Source organism: Somniosus microcephalus, chromosome 16 (assembly GCF_052327205.1).
Source record: "Somniosus microcephalus isolate GS21.2 chromosome 16, FLI_Smic_1.0, whole genome shotgun sequence".
In the NCBI taxonomy this organism is placed as follows: domain Eukaryota; kingdom Metazoa; phylum Chordata; class Chondrichthyes; order Squaliformes; family Somniosidae; genus Somniosus; species Somniosus microcephalus.
In genome coordinates, this window is record NC_141002.1 from 84,252,065 (window position 1) to 84,269,955 (window position 17,891).

At 46.2% G+C, this 17,891-nt stretch overlaps 1 protein-coding gene across 2 annotated transcripts in view; it reads right to left on the bottom strand.

Moving 5' to 3' along the window:
• LOC147106349 (protein NEL-like) overlaps window positions 1-17,891 on the bottom strand; it is a 342,986-nt gene that overhangs the window by 175,525 nt on the left and 149,570 nt on the right. For both annotated transcript variants that reach the window (XM_086009387.1, XM_086009386.1), the window contains exon 13: window positions 10,004-10,129. In XM_086009387.1, coding sequence (XP_085865513.1) covers window positions 10,004-10,129 — 126 coding nt within the window. The remainder of the gene's footprint in view (window positions 1-10,003; window positions 10,130-17,891) is intronic.

Consider the following 17,891-nt stretch of genomic DNA (forward strand, 5'->3'; position numbering starts at 1 on the left):
CTTTTTCAGACAGGAGCTTCTTTTGTGTGCTTTCACTTTGCATGCCACACACAAATCTGTCCCTCAATGCGTCTGATAAGCCCACTCCAAATTGGCAATGTTCTGATAATTTGTGCAACTTTGCCAAATATTCAGAAATGCTTTCATTTTTGCTCTGGTTCCGTTTATGGAATTTAAATCTTTCGGCTATGAGCAGTGGTTTGGGGCTTAAATGGTCTTGGAGTGTGTCCACTATTTGTTTGAATGTTTTGTTTGCTGGCTTTTCAGGGGTTAATAAACTACGTAGCAGCCCATATGTCTTTGCACCCATAACACTCAGCAAAACAGTGGCTTTCTTTTCTACCTCCACTCCGTTAGCCTCACAGTACAACTCCACTCTTTCAATGTAAGTTACCCAGTCTTCAATGCTGCTATCAAATGCTGCAATCGTGCCAATCATCACCATTTTTTTTCCAAACCCGTTTTTCTTTCTTTACTAGTTAGCTAGCGTCATGCAAGTCCTGTGCACTTTTCACTTGACTTACGTATCCCCTGCCTAGCTTAGCAAGCGTGCTCCATTTTCTCTACCTTCTCGCTCCTTTCTTCCAAATTTCGGTGTCCTCTGGATGCGATGCCAGAATAGGAAGACGTAGGTTCATAATTCTCGTCGCCAATTTGTTGTGTTTGTACCGCTATACACAACTACATAAAATAATAAAGCAGCAGAGACTGAGAGTAACTTCAAGTGATCTTTACTGGGTAACTGGAACTTCGGCACTGACTATACAAATCGATACGCGTCTGTTATATACGCTCGCAACTAAGGATGTACATCCGCAAAACAAAGTAGTCCCTTCAATGTTGTATACATTACAGATGGCATCATCACATGAGTCCCAGTGGAGGGTAGATGCAAGCAGTACCTTGCTTGCTTCCAGAGGGTCGGAGAACTGGCAGATCCAGGTTCTACCCAAAGTGAATGCCTGTCTGCCCAGTTGTTGCTTGTAATCCTTGCATTTTGCCAAAACCCTGGCAGATTTGGCGGAAGTCTGATTGGTGTTTATTTTAATTTTGGAATAATTCTAAATGTTTTAGATATACAGTCCCCACCGCTTATAGCGGGCGCATTCGTGTGAACGCAATTTGCCTGCTATACGCGGTGGCCATTGGGTTAGATCAATTTCAAGCTGAATTTACAAGCAGAACGCTGGTGATTCTCCGAAGTAGCGGTCAGGAAGTGGCCCCTTGCAGGCAATCTCTCCACATTTGCTCCAACTGGTTATCTATGTTCAATAAATTGGAGATAAGTAAAGGGAGTCCTAACAGAGTGCATTGTAGGAACTGGCTGTTTTTGTGTCGAGGATACGGCAAAAATATTTTACATTTACATAATTCTGAAATGCCAATGATTGTGATAATGGGCCAGAACTTGCTGGAGTGGGGCGTCTCGTGGCGTGATCCATCAGTTAGACTCATTAGGTTGGAGAAGCTGGATTTGTTTTCATTAGAGCAAAGGAGGTTGAGGGGTGATTTGATAGAGGTGTAGAAGATTATGACGGGTTTGGATAGGCTAGATGGGGAAAGGCTGTTCCCACTAGTTGATGGTACAAGGACTAGGGGACACAGATTTAAGGCTTTGGGCAAGAGATACAGGGGGGACGTGAGGAAAACCTTTTTTACACAACGAGTGGTGAGGACCTGGAACTCGCTGCCGATGGAAGTGGTGGAAGCGGAGACACTCAATGTTTTCAAGGGGAGACTGGATAGGCACTTGAGGGAAATAAACTTGCAGGGCTATGGGGATAGAGCAGGGGAATGGGACTGACTGGATTGCTCTGCAGAGAGCTGGCACGGACTTGATGGGCTGAATGGCCTCCTTCTGTGCCAATATGACACTATGAACTGGATTTTGATACTGGAGGCGTGTAGGAGGCGGGGCTACAAATTTTGGGGTTGTAGTCCCGCCTCCATCGAGTTGTGGCCAACCCACGCGATCTTCACTTGATTGACCTTGTTGAGCCCGCCCAGCGGGCTCAGCAGGCCAATTAAGGCCCACCCAGCAACATGTGATGTCACAGATTGACATTTCATCTGTCAAGGGCTTTTGACAGATGAAATATCAGCGTTTGACAGCTCCTTGAAGCTGTCAAACACTGACAATCTGTACACTAAGTTAATTCCTTCCTCTCAGGCTGATTTAGTGATCTCTCCAGAACAGAAAGCTGAATGCTGCAACTTTTGACAGCTCGCGGCCATTCTGCTTTCTGTGCCGATGAGATGAGGGACTCCCGAGACCTGAAGGAAGGAAGGCTGTAAAGGTAAGTAAAGGTAAGTAAAACTTATTTAAACACTTTACACACACCAAACACACTTACCTCTGCACTCATGCACCCATTACTCACCTGAACACCGGACATCTCGAACCCTCCAAGCCTTTCAGCCCGACGGTCCGCTTCGCTAACTTGGCGTGGTTTGGAGCCGTTGGGAATCCCACACTTCAGGGATAAAAATAGGGATTAGGCTAAAAACTGCCTGTTAACTACCAGTTAACAGGCAGTTAATTGGCACTAATCCCCTTCCCGCCTTGGGGGAGGCGGCTCGTAGCACAGGTCGGGTATCCACCTCCTTTAAAACTGGCATGGAGGCAGGTTGGGGGCGGGATGGGTTCGTGCCCCCTGATTTCACGATTTTAACCCCCCACATGCCTCCAATCCCGCTTCAACGGCCCAATGAAAATCGAGCCCTATGACTCCATTATTTTTTCCGGCACCCTTCAGCTCAAAAATGTTTTGTACCACAATGTGCTGGAAGTGTGAGCTGATAATGGTGTAGTCAGGGCAACAAAGCATCTGGGACCTTAGTAAACAGTGGAATCAATAGTGTATTTTCTTAACCAATGAGATTTAAAGGAATGAGAAAGAAACAGAAGATCGACTGAGAAGGAGGGTGAATCAGTGTCAAATCAAGTACAGAAAGAGGGAAAGAAAGATTGGATTAAGAAAGAGAGAAAAAGAGACAAAGGATAAGTAAGAACAAAACTTTGACATTATTTTAAATCTCAGAACAATTTACCGCCTGAAGGAATGAAATTCCACAATTTAAATTGTTCAGTTTCTGGGCTAGAGAGGGCGATGGGCGTTGCATGAACAATGATCATGTCATTAAAAAGGTACTTGCGCTGTTCATTACCAGACTTAACTTTCTGTGGTGAATTTAATGGGCAATTAATGTGCAAATCCAGCAAGTTCTTAAAAATAAGGGGGAGGCTAAGGGCGAGATGCTGTTTTTTGCAAAGCAAACGACAGAGCAGCGTAAATCGACCAGCAAGCTCTGGAGATTCACAATTCAAGCTGCAGCTCTTAATCCCCTGAACTTGCTGGCCGATTTGCACGTTAATAACAGCGCGCGTCATTAACACACCATTATTTTACAAGCAAGATCCAGCCCATTATTGTAGGGCTCCCCTTTTGACGCTGATAAAAGTTGCATTGAAAATTATTACTACCCAGCAGGCACTAGGTGTGAAATTGACGAAGCTTGAATAACAATCCACAAACTTACTGTGAAATTTGACAACGAGAGCAAGAGTGAGAGAAAGTATTACAAAGGATTGGAGTCACTAAAATCAGTCAGTCATTGAAAGTTCAATAGTCTGGGCATGTGTGCCAGAATCATTTGCAAACCTAATTACAAAGAATGAAGTGGAGATTGCCTTTTTAAACGTGCCTGCTGCTTTCTCTTGCAATGCTTTAGATTTGGGGAACAGCTCCAACGACAGCAGACGAATGCAACAATACAGCCACCACAGAACTTAATGACAGATATTCGCACTTTAACAAACAGCTGCAAACAGTTGCTAAACTGCCCGAAATAGCCGGCCCGCTTAATATGGTATAAGCGCTGTCTTTGTAATTAACACCAATGGTAATGGGAAATAGTCAGCGCCATTTGCCAGATGTAGACTGTATTCCTGTACGCGTTCTTGAGCCCTTTATTCATGTGTTTCATGATTTTGAATTGTTGGTCAGAGAGCGTTTCTAGAGAGACACTGAATTGCTGAGTGCTGCCCACAACCCCTTATCCCCATTCATATCACTGAAGCGCAACTAAACAGGCATTTGAAAGCATAAAACAGGAAACTATGGATGATCGGAGAAAGAGATGAGATAGAGTAGAGTAATGTGAAGCAATCCCATGGAGCTGGATTGCGGAGGAGGATGAAATGATTGACTGTGTCAAAAGCCATGGATAGGTTGAAGAGTGGAAGGAGAGATAGTACATCACAATCGCAGCCAAAAAAGATATCATTGGTGACTATGCCCAGGGTGGCCTCAGTACTGTGGGCAGAGCAGAAATCAGACTGAGAGAATTTAAACAAGAAATGGTGGAAGACGTGAGTGCAAAGCTGGGTGGTGACACTGAGGCATATAGAACAGAGAAGAAAGGGGGAAAAGGAAAACTTACAAAAGCTTTGAGAAAAAAAGTTGGGCACAGAGACCCAAATACTGCAGTGAGAAAGGTGTCGGACAGCCATACGGAGATAGAAAGAATGGAAGACAAGACAGAGACACAGAGAGCAGCACAAATAAACAATGAGTGGGAAAGTAGCACAGAAACAGAGCGAAGATTTGTTTTTGTCTATGAGCAATGTATGGGAGATCAACTATATTATACATTGTGTGTTACTGCTCCTATCATCATAAAAAGTGTATTGCCCGACTCACTGTAAGCAATGCCATTCATTAGTCTTTTGTCAAATAGTCTTTTGTCTAGTGTACATTTCGTCCATCATACTTCTAGAATGGCATTTCCATTGTCATACTTCTAGAATGGCATTTCCATTGTCATTCTTTGAACCCATGCAAATTTCTGTATAGCAGTTCCACTTTATTGACTGAAATTTCATATTCATAAAACAGCAACAAATCTCAACTGAACGGGTGGAGAATGTGATGAAATATATGCCTTCATCAGCCCCTGTGTTTTACCTGCTTTGTATTGTGTGTACCGCCCCCTTTTTCCTATTGTGTGTATTGGCTACGCCCCTGTCTTTTGTCATATAAAGGTCTCAAGAGCTGTATGAGTCATTCTATCAGACGAACCCAATGTGGAAAGACCTGCAATGTTCTTAGTGATTAAAAGTCTTCAGTTGAATCCTTTAAACTCCTTGTCTTTGAGTTATTGATGGCACATCAGAGAACATAGCAAATATAAGCATGCAAAATGGTACATAAACATCCAATGAAAACTTACTATAGCCACATGGAAACAACCATCAACAATAAACAGTCAGCAAACACTACCAATAAAAATGGTGGACTGATGAAATTGGTCCAGATATTTTTTGAAAATCCACACGACTGCTACCTTGGACTATTACTAAACTGACAAATGTGTTATTAAAATGAAGGTTTGTAGCAAAATAAGGTTAACAAAAAAAATAAGTTGATTAAACTTACCTATACAATGCCACTTTTTTTTCTTTTAAAATTAAATCTAACAATGTTTTTCTTCAGAAGCATGTCCTTCGCTGTCGTAGCCTAAAGCTTGGGCTCATGGGGCTTCCCAAAACACTCAGGGGCGATTTTGCCAGCCCTGGGGAGGCGGGTATGGAGGCGGGACTGCCAGGAAAATGGCAGAATTTGGGGGTGGGTACCCATCCCGCCCCCAACCTGCCTCCGTGCCATCCCCCCAGGAGGCGGGTACCTGACCCATGTTGGGAGCCGCCTCCTCAAGGTGGGAAAGGGATTAGTGCCAATTAACTGCCTGTTAACAGGTAGTTAACAGGCAGTTTTTTGAATAATCCCTATTTTGCCACCTAAAGTGTGGGCTTCCCAACAACTCCGAACCTCGCCAGGATTGGTGAGGCGAGCCGTGGGTCTACGGGGGTTGGAGGGGTCGGGATGTCCGGTGTGCAGGTGAGTGATGGGTGCATGTGTGCAGAGGTAAGTGTGTGAGGTGAGTGATAAGTGTTTTAAAAGCTTTTCTTACCTTTGCTTCTTCCTCCAGGCTTCATCCCTTCAGGTCTCGGGAGGTCCTCAGCTCACCAGCAGAGAAAGCAGAATGGCCGCTGCATTCTCAAATGCAGCAGCCTTCTGCTTTCTGCTCAGCAAGGCTTTCTAATTGAGTCTTGAGTAAAGATTCAACTTAGAGAACAGATTGTCAGTGTATGACAGCTTCCCAGAGCTGTCAAACGACGACAATTCATCTGTCAAAAGCTCTTGACAGTTGAAACATCACTCGCTGACGTCACCAGTAACCGGCTTTCCCTTAATTGGCCTGCTAAGCCTGCTGGGTGGGCTTAACAAGGTCAATGAAGGGAAAATAGTGTGGGTTGGCTGGACGTCAATGGAGGTGGGACTAAAAACCTGATAAGCAGCAGTCCCGTCTCCATCACGTCCCCATTGGCAAAATTACCCCCATAGTGTCAGCTGAAGAGGCTTAGCAAGATAGCAGGCTATAATTCCCGATATGAACCTAGATTTTTGTTCCTTGGATTGACTGCAATATTGGGCATTCACAGAGCCAGCTGTGACTTGCCATTTCTAAGATGTACTGCTTCCCAGCACATCCAACAGTGGAGAAACAGTGATGGGGCCAACAGCTACAGAAATCATTTTAAGGAGCGGTGGAAGTAAACGTTTTTTGTGTGTTTAAAAACATTGTCCGGAATTTTAATTTTTAATTTGGAGGCTGGTAGGGAGCGGGGGCGGGACTGGAAAGTGGTCGGGAAACCCAGGAGAACGGGTTTCCCCCAAGCCCTGCTGAATTTAACAGCAGGGCCTAATTAGCATTTAGAATCACTGCTTCCCGCCCACAGACAGCCAGATGGAGCGGCCGGGTGGCTGTCGGGTGGGTAAGCCTGCGGCACTAGGCCGCATAGAGGAGGGAGAAAGGGATCGGGAGTGAGAATTGGAAGGCCGGAGGGGGGCATCGGGGGCCTGAGGGGGGAGGTCGGATGGCCGGAAGGGGTTCGGGGGCCAGAGGGGAGAGGTCGGAAGGCTGGAGTTGGGGGATCGGGTGGGAAGCCGTAGCATGATTGCAGGGGAGAGGTCGGTAGGCTGGAGGGTGATTGAGGGCCGGAGGGGGGATGTCAGAAGGCCAGCGGGGGATCGGGGGCCAGAAGGGAGGTTGGATGGCAGGATAGGGGATAGGGAGCCGGAGGGGAGAGGTCGGGTGCTGGAGGGGGGAAAATCGGAAGCCGGGGGCCGAGGATTGAATGCTGGAGGGGGGATCGGAGATTGGAGGCCTCGTGGAGGGGAGGTCGGGGGGAGATCGGAAGGGTTGGGCGTGTCCGATTGCAGGGGGTTGGCGATGCTGGAACACAGGATCCAGCAGGTAAGTGGAAAGATACTTCCCTCCTAGATCCAGTAGTCCTCGCCTCCCTTTAGCTGGCGGGTTTTACCAGGCCTGGGAAACCCGGCCGCCCACAGTTAAATTTAAAATGGTGGATCACCATGAGACACAGAACCTCATTATAATATTTAATAAAGGGCAACCTGCCTCCTGGGAGCGGGTTGGCTGCCCGCCTCCCGTCCCGCCTCCGTTAAAACGGGAAGCGGGCAGGTTGGAGGGGGGGGTTGGGGTCAGGATTCGGATTTTTAACTCTCTAACCTCTGGTTAAAATTCTCCCTATTGAAACAAGGTACACAGTAAGCATTTTGTGCAGCATTTTTTGACATTAAAAATTATGTATATACAAGCGGCTGTTTATGCAATTTTTGTTTATTAAAATATGCTTATTTACTGTCCCAGGAGTACATTCCTCCCACCACCCCAGTCATGTTGCTTACTTTTTCCATGGAATATTACTCTGGTTCGGTTTTTATTCCTAAGATGTAGGCTTGGGTTTAGGTGCCTCCTCGGAGTTCCCTCGGCCCCTCTGTATTCTCTCTGAATATGAATGTCAGTTGAACATTTTGGGCTGGATTTTCTCAATGGGGAGCTTTTGGAGGCGGGACTCCCACTTGTTGGGTTTTAGTCCCGCCTCCATCGACTTGTGGCCAACCCACGCTACTTTCCCTTGATTGACCTTGTTAAGCCCGCCCAGCGGGCTTAGCAGGCCAATTAAGGGAAAGCCAGTTACAGGTGACGTCAGCGAGTGCCGTTTCATCTGTCAAGAGCTTTTGACAGATGAAATGTCATCGTTTGACAGCTCTGGGAAGCTGTCAATCACTGACAATCTGTCATCTAAGTTGTGTCTTTACTCAAGACTCAATTAGAAAGCCTTCCTGACCAGAAAGCAGAAGGCTGCAGCTTTTGACAGTTCAGCGGCCATTCTGCTTTCTGTGCCGGTGAGCTGAGGGACACCCGAGACCTGAAGGGAGGAAGCCTGCAGGAAGAAGTAAAGGTAAATAAAACTTATTAAAACACTTTACACACACCTCACACACTTACCTCTGCACACATGCACCCATTACTCACCTGCACACCGGACATCTCGGCCCCTCCAACCCCCGCAGACCGACGGCCCGCCTCGCTGACCCTGGTGAGGTTCGGAGCCGTTGGGAAGCCCACACTTCAGAGCTCAAAATAGGGATTAGCCAAAAAACTGCCTGTTAACTACCTGTTAACAGGCAGCTAATTGGCATTAATCCCCGTCCCGCCTCCGGCGCGGGTCGGCTACCCGCCTCCTGCCAAGATGGCATAGAGGCAGGTTGGGCACCCACCCCCAAATTCTGCCATTTTCCCGGCAGTCCCCCCTCCAAACCCGCCTCCCCAGGGCTGGCAAAATCCAGCCCATTGTGTCTTTGCCCCATCCTCTATATCAATCTACTGGACAAAATAATTATACAATCATATGGTCCTCAGCCATCCTTCTCCAGTTTACATGCACAGAAAAAAGTATTTAACTGGTATATGTGAGGGGGACAAATTTCCTTGTTTATCTACCTGGAGTGGGTGAGGAAAATGTATTATTTATTGATTTCTTTTACATAACCAATCTTACATAACCGCTTCTGGACACATTTCTAAGTCTTTCACTGAAGCACTTCAGGTACGTGGATAGACTGGAGAAGCTGGGGTTGTTCTCCTTAGAGCAGAGAAGATTGAGAGGAGATTTGATAGAGGTGTTCAAAATCATGAGGGGCCTGGACAGAGTAGATAGAGGGAAACTGTTCCCATTGGCGGAAGGGTCGAGAACCAGAGGAAACATATTTAAAGTGATTGGCAGAAGAACCAAAGGCCACATGAGGAAAAACTTTTTTACGCAGCGAGTGGTTAGGACCTGGAATGCACTGCCTGAAAGGGTGCTGGAGGCTGTCTCAATTGTGGCTTTCAAAAGGGAGTTGGATAAGCACCTGAAGGAAAGAATTTGCAGGGCTACAGGGAAAGGGCGGGGGGGTGGTGGGACTAGCTGAAGTGCCCTTGCAGAGAGCCGACATGGGCTCGACGGGCCGAATGGCCTCTTTCTGTGCTAAAACCATTCTATGATTATATGAAAATTTGCATCCTCTCCTACTCCTTGCAACAGAATCACCTCTGACTGACTGTGGGTGATTAAGAGAGATCTGTTACAGTAATTACAGATAAATATTTTGCCAATATGTAGCTGCCACCTGACCTGACTATATCACCTAACAAACATATTAAAAAAAAATTCTAGTGACGTCAATGGGGTGCGTAATGTGAAACTGATCTACAACTGCCAGCTTTCTGCCCACAGCCAAAGTGAAAATGATCCCCGATGGTATGCAATCAATAAATAGTTAACAAAATTGTGATTGTTGGCAATACTGGTAACCTTACACATGATGTCAGTATGTGCACCAATCTATATAGTTAAAGGGCTAGTTAATTATATGGGCTTAATTGGAGAGCTCTCACAGGCCAGATGGCCCAAATGACAGCCTCCTGTACTGTATGATTCCATGGTTTTGTGGTTCAATTATGTGATAATGTAAAAGGTTCAGAATTTTAAGCTGAGTGTTATTGCGATGGACAATGACCACGTCAAAAGGTTAAGCAGAAGATGTGTTTTAAAATATTTTTCAAACCATTGCATTATTGGACTTAGTCTTACCTGTACAGGAGTAGTCATCAACTTTAATATAACCCGTTTTACAGATGCAGGTGTAGGATCCTGCACTGTTCACACAGATGGTGTTCTCTCGACAGTAGTGCTTATTCTGGGCGCACTCATCAATATCTGTGAATTGAAACAATAACGAGGATCAGTAAAACCCGCTGCTCCAACACGTTGAAACAATCCAACGACGTCGTTACTTTGACATCAGCCAACTGACGTAACATTATATACACAGAAAAAAAAAATCGGGCTAGTGTTTCTGTACATATCAGCAGAACCGCTTTAATCCTCCATTAACAAAGAAGCCATTAGAAAACCAATAGCTGAAAAAAGGTTGCTACTAATGTATTTGACCTTCTCTATTAAACTGTCTTTGGAATCCACACAAAAGCATGTAATGAGGACTGTGTCCTAAAGTTGACTTTGTGGTTTCTCTGTTTTCTCTTAGTGAACAAACAGTGCATGCCAAAATCGACAATCATAGCCTAGTGCATTGTTACAGCGAGGCACAAACTCTGCCATCTGGGTGGTTCATTGGGGCAGTGATTGGATGAGCCACACAGACCAGGAAGGGCCAACATTCAATCAATTTAGGGGTGTTGGTGGTAGGGGCACTACGATTGGTCTCAGTGCCCCTACCTCATTCCGTGTCCATTGGGTAAAGATGGGATTGGGCTCAGCTGTGATGCCTACAGTGGTAAAATAGCCCATTGACACTGACACTCTCTGGGCTCACAGGTGAAGAATGGCTACTGCGTGAGGTTCTTGAGGGAGGCCTGTGCATGTGCAATGGAATGGTAGCAAAGATTCAGGAAGGGGAGTAAATTGTCAGAAAAATGAAAAGTATTCTAATTAAAATAAAAAGGAGACTATTATTCTCTCCTGCTAAATTCTTTTGACTGAATTGGCTGAAGCTAGATAGCCAGGCCCTAAACTTCTGCAGGAGATGTCCCGATCTCCTGCTGTAACTTCACCAGTCGATCAGCGGCACAACTAAAATAGCTGCTTATGCCATTTTTATATATCATCAATAACCAATTCATGGTTGTTCAAACAGAAATAGCTGGAGTCGCTGTTACTGATTAACATATTTGGACGGCACACTTGTATGCTTTTTAACAGATTAGGGTACATTTACACAACAATCGTAGCATCAATGACGCAGTTTTGCTTCACACCAACAGTACAGTCATGGTGGGAATGCAGCCCGAATCTGGAGTCCGAACCCAAATTGACACTGGAGCAAAAATGGAGTTCACTCCATTTTTGCTTTGGAATCAGTTCACGCCTTAATAACTGATGTACACTCCAAGTTTAGTGTCGGTACAAAGCCAAAATGCGTTGCACTAATTTAAAACTTGTAATGTAAATGCATCCAAAAACGTTTTAGAATGCATGGAAAAGTTCTGAATACTCTAAATTAGTTCTTCAGTACATTTGTAATGTGATAATGTCCTCCCTATATTGTTTGTAAGAATGGCCATTGATTCCAGCCAAGAGCAGAAGGTGGGCAGAGCGAATATTTAACATGAATGTGCAGACTGGACTTCTCCCTTTCACCATTGGTAGACAAAGAATTATTCAAAATATTATGAGGCTTGTAGGTAAATAATACAAAAATTGCTGGTGTTAAAACTCAATCAGGTAGAAATTGGTAGGCGTTGTACTCGTTTGTTGAGCTTAAAATGGGTGCAAAGCAGACCAATTTAGTAGAAGGATGGCCTGCACCCAATCCGCGCAGGCGTTGGACCCACTGCTAAATCCATTTTTTCTAGGTGTCCTGGGCTGGTGGATAAAACAGGCGTTTGGCCCCTTTAATATGTAAATGAGGTGCCTAGCCCACTTGTTAAACGACCCCTTTTCAAAATTAGTCAGTGGTGAGCGGAGCAGGCGTCGGGCCAGCGCTGCTCAGGGTTCTTCACCCGGGTTCCTCGGGGTGCGCCCGCCAATGACAGGTAAGTTTAAAAGGAGTCATGATCACACACAGTACCCCACCACCCCGCCTCCCTGCCCTCCCCCCCAACCCCAACCCTATAGCCTGCTCCAATCCCCCCTCCCGGGACTTACCCGAGGGCCGCCGTTGGTGAGGCCGGCAACCCAATATTGCTGCCTGTGCTTGGGCCAGCTACCTGTGGAGGCGCGACCAGCACCAGCCCCTCACGCTGAGTACGTTGATGAGGCCGAAGGAGCAATTTCCACTGATCCTCTGGCCTCTTGGTTCAGGCATTCGCAGGTCATGCGTCACCCAGTCTAGGCCCAAAAATAAGCCCAGACTAATTTCTAGGCCAATTAGCTGCAATAATTGCTCTGCCGGCTTTTAGGGCATGCATTAGAAAGTTTATTGTGAAAGCAATTCTTTCCACTAAAAAATTAATAATTCATACTGTTGGATTTTAATAAAGGCTACTCTTTATGCCCAGAGGAAATGCTAAAGAAAGTAAAAAGATTATTCTAAAACTAGGCAAAGAGGCTACAAAATAGTTTGTTGTTCATTTAGTTGGCCACTTAGGAAATCACACTAAAAAATAACAAGGATCCATGTTACTATTTCTACGTGACTCAAGATTATGCCATTTACAGCAAATGTAATAGCCAAAGGGAGTTTCTCTCAAAAGATTTAACCAATTATTTAACTTATTACTGATTGATTATTAATGATTGATTATAAAAATCAACAATTCTAAATTTCCAAATTACATTGATACTGAATGCTATTAAGTTAGTAACATTGTTTTAACTTTAAGACCATAATATGATATCCCTACTAACAGTGATTGGCTGTTAGATTCAACAGTTGAAACTGCCTTCAATCATAAGTGACATATAGTCATAGTAATCAGTTATTGCATGTGTCACTGCTCTTCTAGTAGGGTTGAAGATTTAAATTGCTTGTAACTAAGAAGCCTAGTCTCCCATCTCCATTATTTCAACACATTTTGCAAGCATGGTATCCTCGTTGATAAAGAATGTCACTAAGCACCCATAATAAATAGAATCCCGGGAAAACTAACAAATGAGCATCTCAGCTACAATTGAACAAAAGAATCATTGCTCAGGATCTGTGAGAAGCTGATTAATAATGATGAATGAGATGATAAACATTGTTACTGAATAATATAACTCTAGATTGGTGTAGACATGGAGGAGAACCTAATCTCCTACATCTCCACACCTTTAATTAACAATGGATTATGAATGGCAGAAAGGAGTTTCTCTGTACAGTGATAATTAGGAACATAGGAATTGCTAGATGAAAGAAAACCCAAGGTCCATCTAGTTTGCCTTCTACCATTCTGGTAGTCGCGTGATACGACGATAATGGAGTTGTTGACTTATCTTAGCAATCAATCTCTATCAATTAGTCTACAACAGACCCAGACATGACACAAGAAAAACCCCAGTGGTTGTGAGTGTTCGGAACCATAGGTCCAAATGTCACCTTTCCGCTCCCAAACATGCTACACTTACCACGTGTCATGTCTCAAATTATTCATTTATTGTATCGCAAAATGTTACTTTTCTGAAACAAATCTATCTAATTTGCATTTGAATGAATCAATACTAACTGTGTCCATCATCTCCCTAGGGAGTAAAAACACAAAGGTGCAGAAATTCCGAGCCCTACGGGTGGGTACGCGCTGTGTACTCACCCGTTGTTAGAAACTAGGGGTACCTAAAAATGTATATGGCTACATGAATAATACTGTTTTTAAATGATAAGTTTTATTTTCCTGGAAAGCTTGCATTAGAATTTGAGACAGTCTTTTTAATCAGTTAGATTAGGTGAAACATAAACATTCCACACGGGGGCCCATAGGATGGTCCTGCCAGGCTAGTTATCTGTTGTTTGTAAGTTAGGGTTTTGACTTTGTTAATGTATCTTTAATTTGGCCTGTGAAGGCACAACCTATGTTTCTTCCATTATTACTAATAACAATATTATAATCTCCACTGATAGAATTTGGAGTTTGTTTAGCAGAACTGCTTGTGAAGATAATTAAAAGTTAATTAGGAAAAGACATAGAATGAAAGGAATTTGAGGAGGCTAAGGTATCAATCTTAGAATGGGCCATTTGCTAGATGAAGGTGAGATAGCGACTGGTTAATGTGCAACAGCTCTGGCTGGGGCCATGATTAAGTGGGCCGGGCCTTGTACTTGCTGGGTTAAGGAGGATAGAATCAAGAGAGATAAGATGGATTCCAATGGAGGAACCTTCAAAATGTAAAAACAAGAAAGATAAATTGGATGAAGTAATGAGACCCTCTTTTGGGGAGGGCTTTCATCCAAGAACCAAGACAAAGAACTTGAGCTGCCATTGGTTGATGAAGCTTTAGAGGAACCTCTATAGGTTAAATGGTCTTGTCAATAACTTGGCCTCAGGCCCACCCCTAAAATGAGAATAAAAGTGACACCCCAAGGGCTTGCCCACAGACGGTGGAGGGGAGAGCCAAACAGGAGTTGCAAAGAGAAGTTGGGCTGGTCGAACGCTCTTTTGAGAGTGATCCCACGTTCAGCATCGAAGGCCCTGGAGAGAGAGAGAGAGAGGCCAGCAGCCAGAAGCCAGAGAACTGTTCACGCATGCCAGCTGTCTGTCCAATCGGGTCCGATACCAGCTGCTTGTCATGGTCGTATGTTTTTGCTGTATTACTAGTGTGTTATATTCCGTCCTAAACTCTGATTAAACACAATATACCCACCATATTGGTTTTGCACTCGATCCTGTTTACCAGAGATACGTGAATCTCTACACCCTAGGGACATCGGAAATGCCGGTTTCAGGCATGCACTGCGCATGCGCTGGAAACCGGCATTTCCAATCTGTCAAGAAAGCTCTTGACAAATCCTCCGGCTTCCCGGGAGAAGGGCCTCTACGGGCGGAGAGTTCTGTTTTTGGGAGACCCTCTGCCCGCAGAAAACACTTACATTTCTTGCACCTGGTAAAAGTTGAAAAAGTTAAAAAAAATGTTTCCATTGATTTATCATTTAAAAGAAAGGTAAGTTTATTTTTAGCCCGTTAAAAACTTTAATTATTTTTTTCAAAAAATAAAATTTTTGTTTAAAATACTTAATTTATTGTAATTTAATTAAAGTCATTTTAAAAATGTGATGTTTTTTAAAAAATGTATTTAAAGTTTAATGATGTTTTGGGGGTGATCTCTATTCATATATTTGACAGGTCTTCCAGTCAAATGTATGAAGGGAGATTCCCTTCTCTGATTGGCTCCCCATGGCCCACGTGATCACAGAGACGCTGCGAACCGCCTGTGCCTCTGGGATACGTGGGCCCTGCGCACCGGCAGTTTGGAGAGGCCCAGCAGCGGAACTCTGCGCCTCCCCGGAGCCCTCTGGCCTTGGCGCAGATTTTTCCAGATCGCAGCCCTCTGCCCGCGGGGGGCCTGCGATCGGAATTTCTGGGCCAAAATGCTGGAAATACTCAGCAGGTCAGGCAGCATCTGTGGAGAGAGAAACAGAGTTAATGCTTCAGGTCATTGACCTTTCGTCAGAACTGGAAAAAGTTGAGAGATGTGACAGGTTTTAAGCAAGTGCAGAGGCAGGGAAAGTGGGGAGGGGAGTGTGGTAAACCATTGTTTGTATTCCTGTTTGTCCTGTTTGTATTCCACTGTGTACATGCCTGGACATGCCTCGGCTGACTCCTCCCACAGGTCCTAGTATAAAGGTGACTGCTCCCCAGCCCTTTGTATCCTGGACCGGTCGACCACGCGAGGCAGACCTCCATTCTGTTGTTAATAAAAGCCTTTAGTTACTCTTCTAACTCTCAGTCTTTTATGAGTAATTGATAGCGCATCAATTTTATTAACAACATTTTTATAATGGAGAAGATCCTCACACCAGCATGCCTGGACTTAGATCATCGGGAGGCGGACTCATCCACCAAGTTTACTCACTGGCTTAAGTGTTTCGAAAAATTCCTGACCGCCTCCGAAGCAATCAAATCGGACGAGGACAAACTGGATGTCCTGACCTCCAAAGTGAACCACCGAGTGTACTCGGTCATCCAAGACGCGACCTCGTACGCGGACGCTATCAAGCTCCTCAAGGACCAGTACACGCGCCCAGTGAACGAAGTGTACGCCAGGCACCTCCTGGGGAGTCGTAAACAACAACCTGGGGAATCGACCGTGGAATACCTTCAGGCACTGTCTGTGCTTGGCCGGGCCTGTGGTTGTAAGGATGTAAAGGCCGCCGTGTACACAGAGGAACTTATCCGGGACGCTTTTGTAGCGGGCCACAGATCCAATTACACCCGACAGCGACTGTTGGAGCAGAGTAACCTCGACCTCAACAAGGCCTCTGAACTCGCACTATCGTTGGATGCAGCCTACCAGGGCATGGATGCCTACTCCTCTGCACCGTGGACGCCGCGGGGAATGACAGCCTGGGACACGGTAGCACCGCCTCATAGCGCCGTGCCACCCCAGCCACACCCCAACAACGGCCCAACTACCGCAGCAGTGTCCCAAGGCCAGACAGCAGTGCCCCAAGGCCAGAAATGCTACTTCTGTGGCCAGGCAAAACACCCCAGAGCGCGCTGCCCGGCGAAAAACGCGATCTGCTCGGGCTGCGGGGAGAAGGGACACTACGCTAGCGTCTGCAGGGCCAAAGCCACCCCGAACCCCAGCAGCGCCGCGTGTGGGCCATGCGGGCCGCCATCTTGGACCTCCCCGGCCATGTGCGAATCACCGGTACAGCAGCCATTTTGGACGCCTCCAGCCACATGGGGATCATGGACGCCGCCATCTTGGACGACAGCCGGGACGCAGCAGGCCCCCGACACCGCCTCATCCGATACCCGCAGCGACACACCGACCCCTACGCTGGCATCCGTTACACTGGACCAAGCGAGACCGCACCAGCTGGCCAGTTCCACAATGGACATCAAGGTAAATGGTCACGATACAATCTGCCTTTTTGACTCTGGGAGCACGGAGAGCTTCATCCACCCCGACACGGTGCGGCGTTGCTCTCTCCCAGTCCTGCCTGCGCAACAGCGGATTTCTATGGCCTCCGAGTCCCAGTCGGCGGACATCGGCGGCTACTGCGTGGTGACACTCGTAGTAGACGGGACCGTGTACGATCATTTTAAACTTCTGGTCCTGCCTGACCTCTGCGCTGCCGTCCTGCTGGGGTTAGATTTTCAGTGCCACCTTAAAAGTGTTACGATGGCGTACGGTGGACCCCTACCCCCACTCACAGTCCGCAGCCAGCAGCTTCCAAATTGCCCGCCGCGCACCAGGTGCAACCTCTCCACACTCAGAGTCACCCCCCCACCACTGTTTGCTAACCTCACCCCCGACTGTAAGCCCATCGCCACAAAGAGCAGGCGATACAGTGCCGGGGACAGGGTTTTCATTAAAACCGAAGTGGAGCGGCTCCTGAAAGAAGGGATTATTGAGGGCAGCACCAGCCCCTGGCGAGCCCAGGTTGTGGTCGTTAAGACCGGCGAGAAGCAGCGCCTGGTCATCGACTACAGCCAGACAATAAATCGCTTCCGCCTCTATCACTTCCTTAGGGTTCCCTTTGGCGTCACCAACGGGGTCTCCGTCTTCCAAAGGGAGATGGACCGGATGGTAGATCAAAATGCGTTGCAGGCCACTTTCCCATATCTGGACAATGTGACCATCTGCGGCCGTGACTTGCAGGACCATGACGCAAACCTCGAAAAATTCCTCCGCACCGCCCAACTCCTAAACCTGACATATAACAAGGAGAAGTGCATATTCCGCACAAACCGCCTCACCATCCTTGGCTGTGTTGTGGAACACGGAGTCATCGGCCCCGACCCCGACCGGATGCGTCCCCTTATGGAACTTCCACTGCCCCACTGCCTCAAGGCCCTGAAGAGGTGCCTAGGGTTTTTCT